An 18478-nucleotide genomic window follows, 5' to 3' on the forward strand; every position below is an offset into this window, starting at 1 on the left:
TAACGTAGTACACTCATCAAGCCCTTATAAGCTAATCATACACATTCCCCACTTCCGATGTGGGACTAATGGGACATTACAATCGGCCTCCTTGATCACTTCGAGGGGATCGACCTCCTTGATCGCTTCGAGGGGATCGACCTCCTAGGGTTTGTCATAACAAACTAGAATAATATTTCATTGATTTATTGATTGATTTCAAAGAAAGGGTTACATCACTATTTATAGAGTTTCACCTAGAGTCCACCAGGACTTAAACTCTTAATAATAATTAAATATTAAATAAACCTCTATCCAACTCTAACTGAACTAAACAGACTCAATAAACATTATTCAAAAGCTCAGAAAAAGGGTCCAAACAATTCCTCCCTCTTCAAATCAGCCTTGTCCTCAAGGCTGAGCAGCATTAAACTCGGGGAGCTTCTGTTTCAGCACTTCAGTCATAGGCTATCTACAACACATCACAATCCGTTGATCAAGTAAGTATGGTCTCCATTTTTAATAGTGTAAGCAACAAGTCGGTCTTTCAGTGTAGTAATCGTTGCAAGAAACTCCTAGCCCTGTATAATCAATTTTATCTTTGAACATTTGCTATTACAAGTAAAAATCCGTCCATCAGCGATCTTACTTCGAATCTATCACAGCCTTCAATGTGATAAGCTAATCGGGCTGCAACTTTCCTGTCCATAAAATTATTAGTGTTATCCGTACCAATCAAAACAGTGATAGGCTGATGCTTTAAAGTTCCTCCGATTTTCATAGTTTGAGGGTTAGCGTAGCCAGCCAATACATGCACTGTATGTGTAATGGCTTCAATATCTTCATCAGTTTCCACGCCTTATGATCGGAGTCCAACTCTTTTGCTTTTGGTTCCTCTCCAATTGGTTCAATCATCAGAAGTTTCCCTTGTTTACATTAGTGCTCCATACTCCACTTTTCATCATAGTACAAACCCTTCGCTGATCTTTCTTCGAGTTCTTCTTGGGTTAGTCTATGAGTGATAGGATTTTGATTGGGAGTAGATAGGGTGGGCTGCTTGTTGCTCACTTGTTTATTAACACCTCTATTTCGACGGTATTCCATGATGATTTTTTCCTCATGCAGGCATGCAAATGAAATCGAGCTATCATGGTGCGGGGTTGACGAGCCTTAACTTCACACCGAATCTCTGGATTAAGCCCTTCAATAAATGTACCCAAAAGTTATCGTTCCGACCAATCTCTAGCTTAATTTGACAATCTTTCAAACCTGCTCTGATATTCCAACACTGTAGAAGTCTGACGAATTTTGACGAGCTATCCATCAACATTCTCATATTCTAATGGGCCGAAGCGAACAAGAAGCCCTCTTTTGAACTGCTCCCACAAAGGAATTTCGTGGAAAGTTTCATACCAATCGTACCACTGGATTGCATCTCCATCGAGCTGGATTGAGGCCACTTCTACCTTGGATTCTTCTGGGGTTCTATGAAAACGAAAAAAAATTTCCGCCCTAGAGATCCAACTAGTCGGATCCCTATTTTCCGTTATTATCATTTGGTATCAAAGCATTTTACAATAAAACTTTAGAGTCTTATCAATTGGTATCAGAGCATTTTACAATAAGACTTTAGGGTCTTATCAATTGGTATCAGAGCAACGATCCTCGACGTTCTCGTTGCAGTTCATCATCTCAAAAAAAAAAAAAGGCCCGCAGCCACGCCCCAACTTCCCAAGCTGCAGCCACGCCTCTGCTTCCGGCTAGCCCACTCGCCGACTCTGCTCTCCAGCCAGCAACCACCGCCGTTGCCCCCCGGCCACCAACCTCTCCTTCTCCACAGTCGACGCTGATTCCCGGCCGATCGACCAACGCCGCCGCTGCCCCCCCGGCCAGCCTGCCACCATCGATTCCTATTTTCCACTGCAACCTCAACCCCGGCAACGCCACCGCAGCCGCCCTCCAACTGAAACGCAGCAAGCTCTTGTGCAGCCACTTCAACCTCGGCAACGCACGCACCGACTCCTCTTCTCAACCTCGGCCACTTCAATGGCACCGTCGTGTCCTCACCGCACACGATCCCTCGGCGTCACTAGTGCCCAGTGATTGAAAAAGGCGCTCGGGCACTCGCCTAGGCGCTCGGGCGAGGCAAGGCGAGGCCCGAGCGCCTCTCTAATGTCCCAGGCGGCGCGCTTCAAACAGGCGCCGCCTGGGAGCTCGCCCAAGCCCAGGCGCTGGGTGCTTCGGGCGAGCGCCTGGGTAAACCAAGTGACCGAACCAGGATTTTAGGTCTGGTTCGGTCCTAGTTCGGTTGTTAGTTGGTTCAATCGAACCAACTAAACCAATATAACCCTTACCCAACCCTAACCCGCTGTCGCTCCCGATCCCGATCTCGTTGCTCGCGCCTCCCGCGAGCCCTCCCGTTGCTCGCACCTCCCGCTCCCTTTCCCTTTCCCACTGCTCGCGCCTCCCGCGAGCCCTCCTGCTCCCTTTTCCTTTCCCGCTGCCGCTACCGCTGTCGCCGCTGCCGCCGCTCGCCGCTGCTTCATCGTTTCTCCGTCAGACTCAGTATACAATATACTCTTAATATTAAGTTTATTTGAATTTTGAAATGATTAATTTTCAATATTGTTAATAGATTAATAATATATTATTTTGATTTTAATGTTGTTAATTTTTATTTATTTGAAATTATTGCTAGGTTTCAACATAAATGACTTTGATGTAAAATTTTATTGTTTTGAATTTGAAACTTTTTATTAATGTGACAGTGATTTTGTATCTTAGATTTTCTTAATTTAATAGCATATTTTTATTTAAAATTTTAAATAATTATATTTATTAATTATATTATATATTTTTATATTTTAGCGCCTCGCTTCGCTCGGGCGAGCGCCTAGCTCCTCGGGCGTTTTTGGACCTTGGCGCCTAGCGCTTTTTAAATCACTGCCAGTGCCTCCTTTCGTAGTGTGGTAGAGACAAAGCAACGCTGCCTACCTCGACATCACCAACGCCTCCTTCCATAATGTGGTAGAGACAGAGCAACACTGCCTTCCATCTGCGGCGTCGCAACCACCACAGCGGCAAGCCCTGGGCGACACTACCCCCAGCCACACCACCATCGCTGCCTCCCAGTCCTCAGCAGCAGCGATCCTTCCACGCAGCGACCACAACAAGCATTGCTGCCTCCCACGCAGCGAACACAGCTATATCCCCGCATCCTCGCAGCAACCGTTCATTCCAATAGTGCTACCACCGATTGCATCACAACAACAACACCGAGTAGGGCAGTGATTGATGCTCTTGACCGACATCAAAAACAGGAGTTGAGATTACAGATTTGTAGTCATACGTAATGGCTGTCGATAACTCAGTGAAAGCACAAATGGAAGCGTTGGAAACCAAAATTGAGAATCGACTACAAGAAACCCTTCATGATTTCAAAAAGAGCTTGTTGGAGCACTTTAGCAGGTTTCAACAAGATGGGAGCTCAAGTTCTACGTTGCATAGATCTGGAAATACAAAAAAATGGTCCTAACAACTATCTTGCATTCTTTTTCAAAAACTTGTTAGTTGCACTTTTCTCCCTTTTGTTGATGACAAAGGGGGAGAAGTTATGATGATTTTATGATGCATACAATACTCATTATATTATGATGATGCATAAAATGAGAAGTTATGATCATGCATGGTAGGATGTAATGTACTTTGATATTTTGATACAATGATGGTTTGAAATATTTATGATTTGGAATTATGCATGCAATACTCATAATTTTATGATGCATGTAATGATGTGAAAGTCAACAATTATCATTTTCTGAAATGATACCTTATTTCAATATGACATATTAATAAGGGGAGTTTAGTTTAAACTCTGTTATCAATTGGTTGCCATCATCAAAAAAAAGGGAGATTGTTGAATCTCGGATTTTGATGATGAAATCAATTGATGAAGTTAAGATCTAATGTGTGTTTGAGTAATGCAGGACTAACATCGATCAAGGAAAGGCAATTCGATTAAAGCAGGAAGAATCAGACGTTGGGCCGAAGTGGAACATGTCAGAAGATTGGACGTCGTGCCGGAGGAATTATTGAAGTACCGGAAGGACTTCGTGCCATGAGTTCAAGCATCGAGCCAAAGGATCAGACATTGCACGAAGGAGATCGGAAGTTACGGGAGTCAACATACCGATTGGGCAATACACCGAATGAGAGGACGAAGTGCCGAAGGATCGAACGAAGTGCCGAATGAACCAATGACATGCCGAACAATATAGGATTCATGCTTGTAATCGTGTGTCTAGATCGAGTTAGTTTAGGTCTAATTGAGTCGGTTTTGGGGTGAAACAATGCCAACTCAATGAGGGGCCCATTGGGCCTGAGTTGGGACTGTTTTGGACCAAGTATAAGGCCCATTCAGTGACCCAATATTAGGTAGAACCGCCTATGAGCTGGAAAAGTCAAGAGCACACTTTTCCAAGCTGTCAAGCGATGGTACCACCAAACTGGGTGATAACAAAAAGGGTTGAACTTTATTTTTAAAAACTCGTATATATTGGCATATACCAACATATGGTACCATACTTATCAGTACGTATCGATTCGTCCAAGGACTAATACCATCGATCGGCACGATATGATGATGATCCATGGTTGGAACCTCTTTGTCTCAACTTATATTTATCAGCTCTCTCCTTGAATTCCTATAATATAACCTATGATGAAATAAATATATTAAATTAAAAAACATATCATAAGTTTTTTTAATTTTTTTTGGAAAAATGGTTAGCTACAAAAGGGTGGTAAATTTACCAAGACGAAAATGATCTATTAGATATTATGGGTGATTGGTTATTTGTATTTCTTTTACATGGAATGCCTAACTAAATAGAATTACTAACTAAAATAGAAATTATAATATTCATTGTTAAAATTATTTTTTCTACAAATTTTTGCTTGCAAATCACAAAGGTGTTTAGCAAAGAACTCAGCAAATTCACTGGATCTAACTTGTGAAAAATAATAATTAAATTACATAGGTTTTGAGATAGACATCCAGTGACTATCTGAAAGGGGCTAAGATTAGCATACTTGTTGATTGAACAGTTGCAAACTCAAATAAGCTAAGTACTAAGTCCCAAGTGGACAAATGATCATCAACTAGACATCAAAAAACATAATCTGAACTCCTATTAACTGCCTCAATATACCCAGACATGATTAGTTGTTGCAGCAAACACTACCCCCATTAAGAATTGGATCCCTTAGTTTCCTCTGCAGTTTTATTTAATCATTCGACTACCCAGACTAAAATATGAACATCCAAGCAAGGTCCACAATACCGTACCGTACCGGAGTTTCGACCTGGGCTCGGTACCGGTACGGTACGGTATACCGAGCGGTACACCCAGGTGTACCGAGCGGTATATTCAGGCATCCGATCACTGTAGCACTACTACAGTACTGCTACAGTGTCGGACCGGTAACAGGCGGTCCGTGTACCGGACGCCTGTCGGACTGGTACGTACCGCCCGTACCGGGCGGTACAGTCCGGTACTGCAGACCATGTATCCAAGTTAATCTTTCAATTGTTTAGTATCCATTTCCAGATTTATCCAGTAACTTTACAGAAGAAAAGTAGTCGTATAAACTTTTCTGAATATTCTGACAACATGAACAAACAGAACTTGCAGTTGAGCCTGATGAGTGTATCCTGGATCAGAAACCTTCTTTTCAGAGTCAACCAGGAAAAAATAATTAAAAAAAGAAATTTGCACAATTCCTCTTAACACACTATATTATACTGCTCCATCATAGAATTTGTGGTCTAATAAACTTGCAGGTTTCTGTCTAAGCAAGACTAAAATAATACTAAAGTCATTGAAAACTTGAAATGAAACCAGACTAAGTTGGACATGAATGATGCAAATTCACCCAACATTATAATTGTGCTGAACCCATTCTGTACCTAAGTGAAGATCAGGATGATACCAAATTAGACATATGGAAATCATGTGCAACAATTAAAGTTGGTTAGACTTTGTAATAATGCTTGATAAAATGTAGATGGATGTTTCACAAAATAAATTCAGCTCGCTAGTGAATTGTTACTTGGTGAATTTGGGAGGTTGGTACATCCATCACGCCAACTTCCATTCTAACATGACTACAATGCAGCAGATAGTTTCTTATCTAAGGGCCTTGTGTGACCTCATAAATATTGCTACTCATGCCTATTTGAAATTTTATATAAAGCATAACATGTGTAGCCAAACTGATTTTGTATATTCTGTAGGCCAATCCAGTTATGGTATCTTAATGGGCGATTTCCTTGAAAAATCTCCTCCTTTTGGACTTTTCCCAGAAGATGCCATTGTTTTCATTTTTCCCAGATGGTGCCCCCTATTTCCTATAATCCCATAAATGCCCCTTGCTGCTGCCTGCCACTTCCATGTCGCCCATCTTGTTGAATGCCTTTCCCCACCCACTGTACCTCCGCCTCATCCTATCCTCAGGTCCTCTCTGCTGCCGCCTGCACCAACCATTGGCCTCTATGCCACCACCTCCATAGTCATGGCGCTGTCATGGAGCACCCCCTCGAACATCCCCGCCCCACCCTCCACCTCCTACTCCCAACACTAACTCCGCACTCACCTTGAGAAGAAGGTAGGGCAGAGGCAGCCACATGGAGGCGACAAGGCCTAGCAATTAGGCAAAAGCAATGAAGATGGCGATGAGGGCCTCGCGGCGGAGCAGAGGTGGCAAGGATGGTGACAAGGGCCTTGTGGCGGAGCTTCGCGGTGGAGACGATGGGGCCTCATGGTGTTGATGACACAAAGGTGGTGAGGCCTTGTGGTAGAGCCTCACAACAACGCAGAGGTGGCGTTGGGAGCAGGAGGCAGAGAGTGAGGCAGGGGGTGTTCAAGGGGACGCTCCATGACAACACCATAGGGACAAAGGTGGCAGTTTAGAGGCTAGTGGCTGGTGTAAGTGGCAACAGAGAGGAACCCATGAGTGGGATGAGGCAAAGGACGGAGGTACAGCGAGTAGAGAAGGGCAATCAACAAGGCAGGCAATGTGCAGGCGATGGGGCCTCTTAGTGAGGCCTTGAGATAGGGCAGAGGCGGCAAACAGCAACGAGAGGCATTTATGGAATTATAGGAAATAGGGGCACCATTTGAGAAAAATTAAAATGGGGGAAATCTTTTGGAAGAAGCCCAAAAAGATGGGGTTTTTCTCGGAAATAGCCCTATCTTAATTAAGTTGAGAGTCAACTAAACTTATTTTTACTACATTTGCCATTTTCCCAAACCATGCAAGGTTAAACAATTTATGGGTATCCATCATGACATAATTATTAAAGATAATCTTCTTGAAATTCAGGCATACTAACTTTGTCAATCTCTATAGATTAAAGAAACATAGTAATGATATAGTCATTCATCAAAATGCAACAGCATGTACAGACAAATCGAAAGGTAAACAACGATTATATTGCTACAGTAAATAATGTTTAACTAGTTCAAACAAATTTCCAGGAATTAGAAAACACACCTTCCTCATCACGAGCTTTATCGAACACAAACTTTGCAAGTTTTGGAATAACTTCTGTATCAGTTTCTGATTCAAAGGTGAATCCATGTCGAATTAATGTCTCCTTTAAAACCTGAAGAAGCATAATATAAAACAACTATTCAGAAACATTCACAGTGAAACCTCAATTTGCTATTGAACAAAGATGCATGTATTTTTCTCCCATTTCAAATAGGAGGGCACCTGCAGCTTATAGATCTGAACAAAACAAAAGAGAAGAAAACTTCATTCCAACAAAACTTAATGTGATGGGAGTTCAAAACTATACCTTGTCTAAGTATGCGAACAATAAAGAATATATTACTAGTATTCAAGTGACATGGCAATAAATAAAACTTGTCAGTAAATTTCAACTCTACTGATCCAAAATGAAGTCTGCAATGTTTGAAAGGCAGTCACCAATACACGGGTGGTCAAGGTACAACTTGATTAAAATGCGGTTAAAAGCACATATGTGCCCACAAATGCATTCATCTTAAAATATTGTTGTTCTATCATTTCTTAAAAAATAATTTACTAACAGTTTGAGTTTGGTTAAGTTCATATTCATGTATAAGATGATATCTGCAATTATCTAATAACTTATCAATTGACAAGTAAAATAAAAATTATTAAGATCTAAAAGGTTTTATTAGTCCTCTGGCAACCCAATACGTACCACAATAACTTTACTAGTAATGTTATAGGATTGTAAAATAAAAAAAGCAATAAGCAGCATTTTAGTGCACATAGGTGGACCCACATTCTGATTATGAAAAATGCATATGCAACCACAGGTTTGAGAAGATATTGTTGAAGTAAATTTAGCTCAGTGTATCTCTTTTTTGTTGTTTAAATTTATCATATTATAATTAACTTTTCACTATAATCAGATCTTACAATCTTCATAATAATCAAGTACAGTCTCTGTGATTGTTTTTACTTGAGCATATGTTTATATTTGACCTTCTAATTCAACCAACCCTCAAAACGAAACAAAAAAGAAATAAAAGACAAATAAAATGTCATTACTCGCTCCTAACACTACTCAGTTTGTTGATAGTTAATATCCATCAATCATACACACGTTAAGCAAATTACAAGTAAACCTGTCATCAATGATTGATATTCCAAAGCATCCAACTCTCTGTAGTCACTTTAATAATTTAATTGTACTGAATACTCTTAGTAGTTGGCAGTATTTTTTTCCATCATACTCCATATGTAGTTACAATCATCCAAATCTAGATTATATAAAAGTATCACCAACCCCTTTCTGGATGAATATGAGAAACAAATGGACTAGCTGTTAACTATCACAAACATACAACTCATGGAAATGGACAAGATGTCTTTTCAATGTTTTCCCTAGAAACAATTTGCATATTCCTAGCAAGTTAAAAGGTGAGAAAATATGGTAACATACAATTAAAGTTGTCTTTTAATCTAAAATTACTCAGGACTCCTTAAATATATGCAAATAAGCAACGATGGGGAAACCATGCAAACGCAGCACAATATATGAAGAAAACTAAGCATTTAAACAAACCTCATAATTAGTTATGATTCCATTGTGAACGACCAAGAACTCATTGCATGCACCCGATGATTGCGGATGACTATTCCTTGGAGATGGCACACCATGAGTAGCCCATCGAGTGTGAGCTATTCCAGCATGAACAGAAAATGACTTTTCCAAATTTAAGTCCATTGCATCCACCTCTATATAAAACGTCTGATTGTTAGAAATTAGGAAGAGGAAAAAGTAGAGAAAGGTAAACCAACTACATTTAGCAATATACAGGGCCTTATTCTGAGGAAACAGTTTCAGGACCCAGTGCAGCTATGAAGATACTAATAAAGCTGGCATTAAGGACCGGGTGATGCATCTAAAACGTCAAATCTATGAAGTAAATAAAACCACATTTAGATTCTGATGATACGAAGTAAAATTAGCATATTTGTGGCATTAGAACATCATCCAGATAGGGAAACCAAACCAAGGGTCAAATTGAAAAATATAGTTAATGATTTATAAGCAACAATATGTCAATATCTCACAATAATATTTCAAGTAGACTAATCAAAGGTTACATCAAAGTCATTGACACACTTGTCCAAAATTTCCTAATCAGTACTGCCCACTGAAACCACTGAATCATTATTTGTGCTTATTGTTGGGCAACAACTACCGATTTCTGAAACCGCTTATTAATTCAGAAATTAAATCCAGAACAATGACTGAAGGGAGCATAAACATCAAACGTTTCCCAAAAAACAGAAAGCAACCATTCTATTCAAACATGCGACACCATAGATCAAACGAATTAAGTGTCCAACACCAATTTAACTGTCCCAAAAAGCAACAGCAACAGCAAACGAAAACCAACCAAACGCCTAATAAACAACAAATTAAACAAGTATCAAATCATGGTGCTCGAGAATTTCGCCCAGGTAATTCCCTAGGTGGGGAACAGCCCCCCCGTAAGTGTCACCACAAGAAGAAGTACCGACTCGTTATCCAAGTAAACAATCAGAATCAGATCTTTCTCGCAAAGCACAAACCTACGCCCAGCGGCAATTACTCAAAAGAACCCGAAAAAATGGAATGGGCAAGATTATCGAGACACAAGTAATATCTGCGAAGAGAACCAGAAGAATTCTCGACGCACCAGAGTAGACGGATCGGACAAGGGACTCGATCTTCCCCTCCTGCCGGAAAACGAGGGGCGGGGCCGAATTGTATGGCAGCCTGGACGCCTCCTCTCCGCCGTCATTACCCTCCCCCTTGTCGATGGTCACAGGCGAACGGAGATCGGCATCGATCGCGATCCCGGAAGAGTCGTAACCCCTGTATTCGAGGCGCCGCAGCCCGTTGAAGAGGACTTCGAGGATGTACCGCCTCTCCCTCGCCACATTGTAGTTCAAGAACGCGAAAATCCCACACATCTTCCCTCTCGATCGACCCACGCCTCGTCTCGAACGGAGTCGACGGCAATTTCAATTATTTGGGGAGACGAAGAGAAGGCGGTCGTGGAGTCAAATTTGGAATCCACTAAATGGAAGCCTCCTCTCACCGGGAGGAAATCGAAGTTAATGGTCGTGCGAGTGTCCTCACGGTCACACCTCCGCGCATCGACCGTCTTTAGTGCTTCGTGATTCGCATGCATCTCGACATTGTGAACGGTGGATATTCCAAATTGCACTAAATTGATCGTGCGCCTATGCGCATAGAAGACGAATTCCCCAAATCTTCCACCGAGTCGTGGAGCGGCGGCTGCTTTAGTATATCTTTCGTCGTCGAGTAAAAAAGGTGTATATCCAGTACCGTGCGTTCGATAAGGCAAGTCTTGTAGGCAATGCGATCGGACAGTTCAGATGGATCTGTTCGGCTACTCCCCGGTGGTCATATTCGTATGGTGATCCACTAATAAGCCGCTGCCATTTGTCCTTTAGCGTACGCGGCGGATGAGGTCCCGGGTGATTCGTGGGCTGTTCATTTATCACGTTTCCGGAAGATATTCGCGTCTCTGTCAGCATCAGGGCCAACCGTTCTCGGCAATTTCCTGGCGCTACGAGGACCAGTGGATTAGGAGTTTGACTTTTATGCGGGACTTGGTCTTCGACGACTGGCCTGAGGATAAGTGGGATGTTGACATTAACGACGTCGATTTGGTTGGACCCACATCCTTAACCTCGAGTCCAGGGCACCGCTCAGAGTGTTCTACGATTCGTGCTGATGGAGAGATCTCGTGCAGCAGCGAACATTTGATTAGACGAGCTCGTGACGGGTATGCAACATGGCACCAGGTAATTGGCTGAAACACGTAAGCTGGGGGCATCTGCGCTAGACAACTGGGAACGAACTGGCAGAATTAGACGCGCCGAAAAGTCCATCTCTCGATCGCCGGTCAACTGGACGCGCCCGACTTCCACGTGAATATAACGATCACTATTAGCGAGATTTGATCGTGTAATGTGTTATGGTTATTGAAAAAATAACGTTAACATAGTTATAAAACGGTTAGATTGGAACGTTTCATAGCTAAATCTCATAGTTTGAATAACAACATTAGCTTGGATTTAACAAAAATACATAACAATACATTGAAATGATTATTTTTGGAGTGCCTTGTTTTTTGAAAAAATTGACAAGTGATGGGTTTTTATGATCGTATATCTTGTGTGAAACGTTGCATGATGCAAAAGGTATGTCATTGGACTATTTCAGACTTAAGTATCATAATTTCAGCCCTAAATCAACTGTAAATGACTTGTACGATTTGAGGTTTAACTATGGTTCATGAGAAAATTTAAAGTTTTTTGTCTCTTTTTATAATATGTGATATTGAATAAGGAGCCTAAAGATCGATGCGGAGGGTTTGTATTCGACAATTTTGAAAAAAAATAATAATAATCTCCATCACTAAGATTTAGAGATTGATCACGTATTTAAGGACGTTCAGAAAAATATAATCGTTTTTTTTTTGTCAAAATATGGCCATGTTATTACTTCTTGCGTTTACTTTTTAGCTTTCAAATTTCGCCACTTAAAAAGTCAGAGGCTTTAGTTTCTGCCTTTTACATCTATTTTATCTTTTTTCTGGGTTTCTCACATAGGTTTGGTTCGATAAATTTTAATTTATTTACATAAATTTGAGCCGGTTTTTTTTTTTCAATTACACACTTTCAGAGAATATTAAAAAATTAGTCTTGAGAAATAAAATTCAAAACTTAACATAAAAATATCAAAATATAAATATATATATATATATATATAAATTTAGAATACATATCAAAATTAACTTTAGGTATTTATATTTTTATGAATGATATTTCTGTACATTTCGATATATATATATATATATATATATATATATATATATATATATATTCAATTATATAGTTTAGAGTAAAATATTATTGATAAAACTCTTTTAATTCTCATCTTTTACATATTACATGTAATTAAGTTGTAGGTTATAGCCTAATCTTATTTAATTTTATTTTTAAAAAATAATTTCTAATGTATTTATATCATTTTTAATTTTAAAGTTATTAACGTTGAACGTGAAATGAATCATTCTTTTTGGGAAAACATCATTTCACATGGTACATAATAAAGTTGATACATTAATTTGAAGGTCCCAAAGATCTCTAAAGTCATTTATACTCTTTTCTGAAAACAATATAATGACTCCAGTATGAGCTTCTTTTTTTTTCCAAAAACTTGTCCACGGAACCTACAATATGAATAACACCTACAGTGGTGAAACCAATTGACAAAACAAAATACAAGGCTTAGTACTATGGGGTTTTTCCATTATGTAATCAATAATACATTGCAAGATCAGTCGTCCATAGAGACAACCATAGCAGCTTTGGAGAAAAGAAATCATCTCTTTTTTTACATCAATATATATTTTATCATGAATACCTTTTATAACAAATAACTATATGAAAACTTATAATGGTACAAACTTCTCAACTAGATGGGAAGAATATCGGCGTAGAGGAAATGATGACCTAACACATTGTTGGAAAAAGTTGAAGTCCAAGAGGAAGATCTAACCATGGATGTTGGCTGAGATGGCGTCCAACCTCTTGATCATTTACCTTTTTGATGAATCATTTTTCCCATGGAATCATAACGGCGCCAAAAAAAGGAATATGTAGTCCATGCTTATAAAGAATTGTAACTTATCATTGATGAATTTTCTCGAGACACTTGCGAATAGGAAAGTCGTAGGTTTTTGTTTGATCTTTGCCGGACAATGGGAAAGATACGCAACACAAGATAGCAAACGGTGGATACAGAGGTTTGACTATGGCACGGAAGGTGGGGAATCTCCGAGGCTCTCTTTTAAGCATATGCTCTCAATCCATCAACGGGAATGCTACGAAACCATGGATGTTATGTAGAATTTTGCTGTAGAAATAATTTAGTTTATATAATTAGTTTTTGAGATTTATTGGTTGTTTATGCAGACATTAACACTATCTAAAGTGCTAAGGATAAATTAGATGATAGGACTTTCTATCAAACTAAATCTATTTTTATACCTTTTAGAATTTCACTTGGTCTATTGGATGATGAACAATATATGTTTATAAGAAATTTCAAAAGAGTTTATTTTACATAAAATATCACCAATTAGTTGATTAAAAACTCTAAAAATTATGTGAAAAATTAAATAATTTTTAGTCTTTCTAGATATTAACCTTTTGATTCTTGCATTAAGTTTTTCTAATATTTAGGTCATTTTAGAATTTACATTTGAAGTTTTTAAAGAGTTAAAATTCATTTTAACTTTTATGATTTACTCATGTCTAAAATAACCCTTATATTTTTAAAAATATAGCATATAAGAGTTTATTTACATGCTATATTGACTCTATTAGATTTTGTGGTCCTTTATAATTGGATAAGATATATATAATATAACTAATTAGATTTTGATGAAATATATTTATCAATAGAAAAAAGTCCACTTAAAGTTTGATTCTTTACGAGATAACTCCACTTAAAGTATGATTCTTTAGAATATAACATTGATGGGAGGAACTTTCCTAAATACTTATCCTAGACTCTCTGCTTCGCTTATAAATAGACAGGATCTCTAGGGATTAAACACAAGAAGATCTCTAGAGGTTATCTCATTTGAGGGATTACAACCTTTCCCTTAACTTTTCTCTCTAACCATCAATTTAGGTGATCCTATGAAAAGATAGGAAGAGAGGAGAAGGATCTAGTTCCTTTTGTAGATTTATAGCTATCTTGGATTAAAGGTGTGCATTTGCAGATCAAACTAAGATCTCTTTTCAGATTGCATCAAAAGGTATGCATCGTTAAACCAGATCTAATTATTTGATTTCAATCTTGGCATAAAAGATTATTTCTACATTTAATACAGCATATTACAGACTTTATGCTTACAAATTGGTATCAGAGCCTAGGTTCTTGAGATCAAATATATTAGATATATTATTTTATTTATGATGCATGAATGATATCTATTCTTCGATGATCGTGAAGCAGCAATAGTCGCTATCAACCTTACTGCGTACAGCCAACGATTTTGCTGCGCTGGGTAGCATGCGCACTGCAACACAACATGCACAGTAAAACCCGCGTCCATACGACAACCGTGGGCATGCAGGAGCCGCATCTAAGTGGCAGCCATGCGCAGGCATAAGCTACTTCCATAAGCTGCTTCCAAACGGCAACCGCGTGAGGGTTGGTCGTGCCCAAGCGGTGACCGCACAAGAATAGACAGCTGCCCAAGCGGCCACGCGGGCATAAGCCGCACCCAAGCGGCAACCGTACATTGTTACAGACTTAACTAGTTTTGCTTAAGTCATACGGTACCCTTGTATGTCCGTTCGCAAAGGTCAGCCTCCCCGAAACCTCCCATGGTCCCTTAGGACATACAAAAGAGAAAACGGGTTAAAGAAAGCGTCTCACTCAGGATCCATAAGCAAATATTTCAGAAAACACTTCATAGCCAATGCAAATTATAAGCGGGCTTTACAAGCTCTGAACAATTGCATAACAAATGGTCAAAATGATCCATTACAGATCGAATATCTCTCATAAGTATCCACATGATATAATCTTTATTTATAAGCCTAAAACGACTACAAAACCCAACTAAAATGGGTTTATTAAGCCTTTGACAGTCCCTCTACATATTGTGTAAAGCATAAACAAACCAAAAGACACGGATATACATAAGGATTACATCAAATATCCTATTTAGAATTTTATCCGTGACATTCTCCCCCACTTATTCCTTCGATATCCTCATCAAAGCCTTTGCTAACACTATAACTCCTCGCCTTTGCTGAGTCTTCAATCTTCTGCTCCAGCTGCAATGCGCCTCTTGGCTCCCAACTACTCTCCGATGCTATTGTTGAGTAGTCGAACTTTTGATCTGTCATGCTACTTCAACTCGCAAATAACTTTGACTCTAGTGTGGAGTTGGTTGAGTTGTGTTGATCCATGTTAGTTCTCGTGAATCCTTCAAATGTAGGAAAAGACCATCCTTACTCTGTGCTAGTGTCTCAAATGTCTCATGCTGCTTAAACTCGATGGATATTTGTTGGAGCTTTAACAAGCATCGCCTCATAAACTTTTTAAAGTTTTTGGGTCATTCCTCTATTCTTCGATGATCGTGAAGCAGCAATAGTCGCTATCAACCTTGCTGCGTACAGCCAACGATTTTGCTGCGCTGGGTAGCATGCGCACTGCAACATAACAGGCATAGTAAAACCCGCGTCCATACGACAACCGTGGGCATGCAGGAGCCGCATCTAAGTGGCAGCCATGCGCAGGCATAAGCTGCTTCCAAACAGCAACCGCGTGAGGGTTGGTCGTGCCCAAGCGGTGACCGCACGAGAATAGACAACTGCCCAAGCGGCCACGCGGGCATAAGCCACACCCAAGCGGCAACCGTACATTGTTACAGACTTAACTAGTTTTGCTTAAGTTATGCGGTACCCTTGTATGTCCGTTCGCAAAGGTCAACCTCCCCGAAACCTCCCATGGTCCCTTAGGACATACAAAAGATCAAACGGGTTAAAGAAAGCGTCTCACTCAGGATCCATAAGCAAATATTTCAAAAAACACTTCATAGCCAATGCAAATTATAAGCGAGCTTTACAAGCTCTGAACAATTGCATAACAAATGGTCAAAATGATCCATTACATATCGAATATCTCTCATAAGTATCCACATGATATAATCTTTATTTATAAGCCTAAAATGACTACAAAACCCAACTAAAATGGGTTTATTAAGCCTTTGACAGTCCCTCTACATATTGTGTAAAGCATAAACAAACCAAAAGACACGGATATACAAAAGGATTACATCAAATATCCTATTTAGAATTTTATCCGTGACATTCTCCCCCACTCATTCCTTCGATATCCTCATCAAAGCCTTTGCTAACACTATAACTCCTCGCCTTTGCTGAGTCTTCAATCTTCTGCTCCAGCTGCAATGCGCCTCTTGGCTCCCAACTACTCTCCGATGCTATTGTTGAGTAGTCGAACTTTTGATCTGCCATGCTGCTTCAACTCGCAAATAACTTTGACTCTAGTGTGGAGTTGGTTGAGTTGTGTTAATCCATGTTAGTTCTCGTGAATCCTTCAAAAGAAGGAAAAGACCATCCTTACTCTGTGCTAGTGTCTCAAATGTCTCATGCTGCTTAAACTCGATGGATGTTTGTTGGAGCTTTAACAAGCATCGCCTCATAAACTTTTTAAAGTTTTTGGGTCATTCCTCTATTCTTCGATGATCGTGAAGCAGCAATAGTCGCTATCAACCTTGCTGCGTACAGCCAACGATTTTGCTACGCTGGGTAGCATGCGCACTGCAACACAACAGGCACAGTAAAACCCGCGTCCATATGACAACCGTGGGCATGCAGGAGCCGCATCTAAGTGGCAGCCATGCGCGGGCATAAGCTACTTCCAAACGGCAACCGCGTGAGGGTTGGTCGTGCCCAAGCGGTGACCGCACGAGAATAGACAACTGCCCAAGCGGCCACGCGGGCATAAGCCGCACCCAAGCGGCAACCATACATTGTTACAGACTTAACTAGTTTTGCTTAAGTCATACGGTACCCTTGTATGTCCGTTCGCAAAGGTCAGCCTCCCCGAAACCTCCCATGGTCCCTTAGGACATACAAAAGAGAAAACGGGTTAAAGAAAGCGTCTCACTCAGGATCCATAAGCAAATATTTCAGAAAACACTTCATAGCCAATGCAAATTATAAGCGGGCTTTACAAGCTCTGAACAATTGCATAACAAATGGTCAAAATGATCCATTACAGATCGAATATCTCTCATAAGTATCCACATGATATAATCTTTATTTATAAGCCTAAAAAGACTACAAAACCCAACTAAAATGGGTTTATTAAGCCTTTGACAGTCCCTCTACGTATTGTGTAAAGCATAAACAAACCAAAAGACACGGATATACATAAGGATTACATCAAATATCCTATTTAGAATTTTATCCGTGACATTCTCCCCCACTCATTCCTTCGATATCCTCATCAAAGCCTTTGCTAACACTATAACTCCTCGCCTTTGCTGAGTCTTCAATCTTCTGCTCCAGCTGCAATGCACCTCTTGGCTCCCAACTACTCTCCGATGCTATTGTTGAGTAGTCGAACTTTTGATCTGCCATGCTGCTTCAACTCGCAAATAACTTTGACTCTAGTGTGGAGTTGGTTGAGTTGTGTTGATCCATGTTAGTTCTCGTGAATCCTTCAAATGAAGGAAAAGACCATCCTTACTCTGTGCTAGTGTCTCAAATGTCTCATGCTGCTTAAACTCGATGGATGTTTGTTGGAGCTTTAACAAGCATCGCCTCGTAAACTTTTTAAAGTTTTTGGGTCATTCCTCTACAAAATTTGTCCATCAACTCTTCTTTTATTTAGTTGTCACTTCCAAGTAGGTTCACATCACTTTTGCTTTCGATTGACATTCTCTTGAGAAATGAAGCGTGTAATCTACTCTCAGTAGCACTGATCACCATTGGTGAGGATTTGATAACTATTGTATTATATTTGGTTTCTTCGAAGGTTCTTTGAACATTAGCAAAGCCCCTTTGCTGGATCGATGTGAGAATTGGGATACTCGGTTTCGCCTATTCTCTTAAGAGTTGAGAAGGCAAAGGTTACTTGACTTCGCCCGCCTCCTCGAGGGTTGTACTCCATGAATCGAGCTGGTTACTAGCCTTTGCTTGCTCTTTGGTCACACTTCTGAAGCACTCGAAGTGTTTGCACTCCTTGCGTTAAGTTAGCTACTGTAATTTACCTTCTCAATGCTATTGAACTTCTGGAATGTAAGATGTTTTCACCCCAACTTGGAGTAAGTCTTTAATAGCTTTGGTCACCTCTAGGATTGTA

The 18478-nt window shown here is 39.9% G+C and overlaps 1 protein-coding gene across 1 annotated transcript in view; it reads right to left on the reverse strand.

Moving 5' to 3' along the window:
* Positions 1 to 10727, reverse strand: part of LOC135619291 (glutamine--fructose-6-phosphate aminotransferase [isomerizing] 1-like) — a 28639-nt gene extending 17912 nt beyond the window's left edge. Inside the window, exons 1-3 of the mRNA XM_065121175.1 lie at positions 10224 to 10727; positions 9101 to 9273; positions 7534 to 7645 (exon numbers count right to left, since the gene is read on the reverse strand). Coding sequence (XP_064977247.1) covers positions 7534 to 7645; positions 9101 to 9273; positions 10224 to 10500 — 562 coding nt within the window. The 5' untranslated portion in view covers positions 10501 to 10727. The remainder of the gene's footprint in view (positions 1 to 7533; positions 7646 to 9100; positions 9274 to 10223) is intronic.
* Between the last annotated feature and the right edge of the window lie 7751 nt (positions 10728 to 18478).

This window comes from Musa acuminata, chromosome BXJ2-8, assembly GCF_036884655.1.
Source record: "Musa acuminata AAA Group cultivar baxijiao chromosome BXJ2-8, Cavendish_Baxijiao_AAA, whole genome shotgun sequence".
Classification (NCBI taxonomy): Eukaryota; Viridiplantae; Streptophyta; class Magnoliopsida; order Zingiberales; family Musaceae; genus Musa; species Musa acuminata.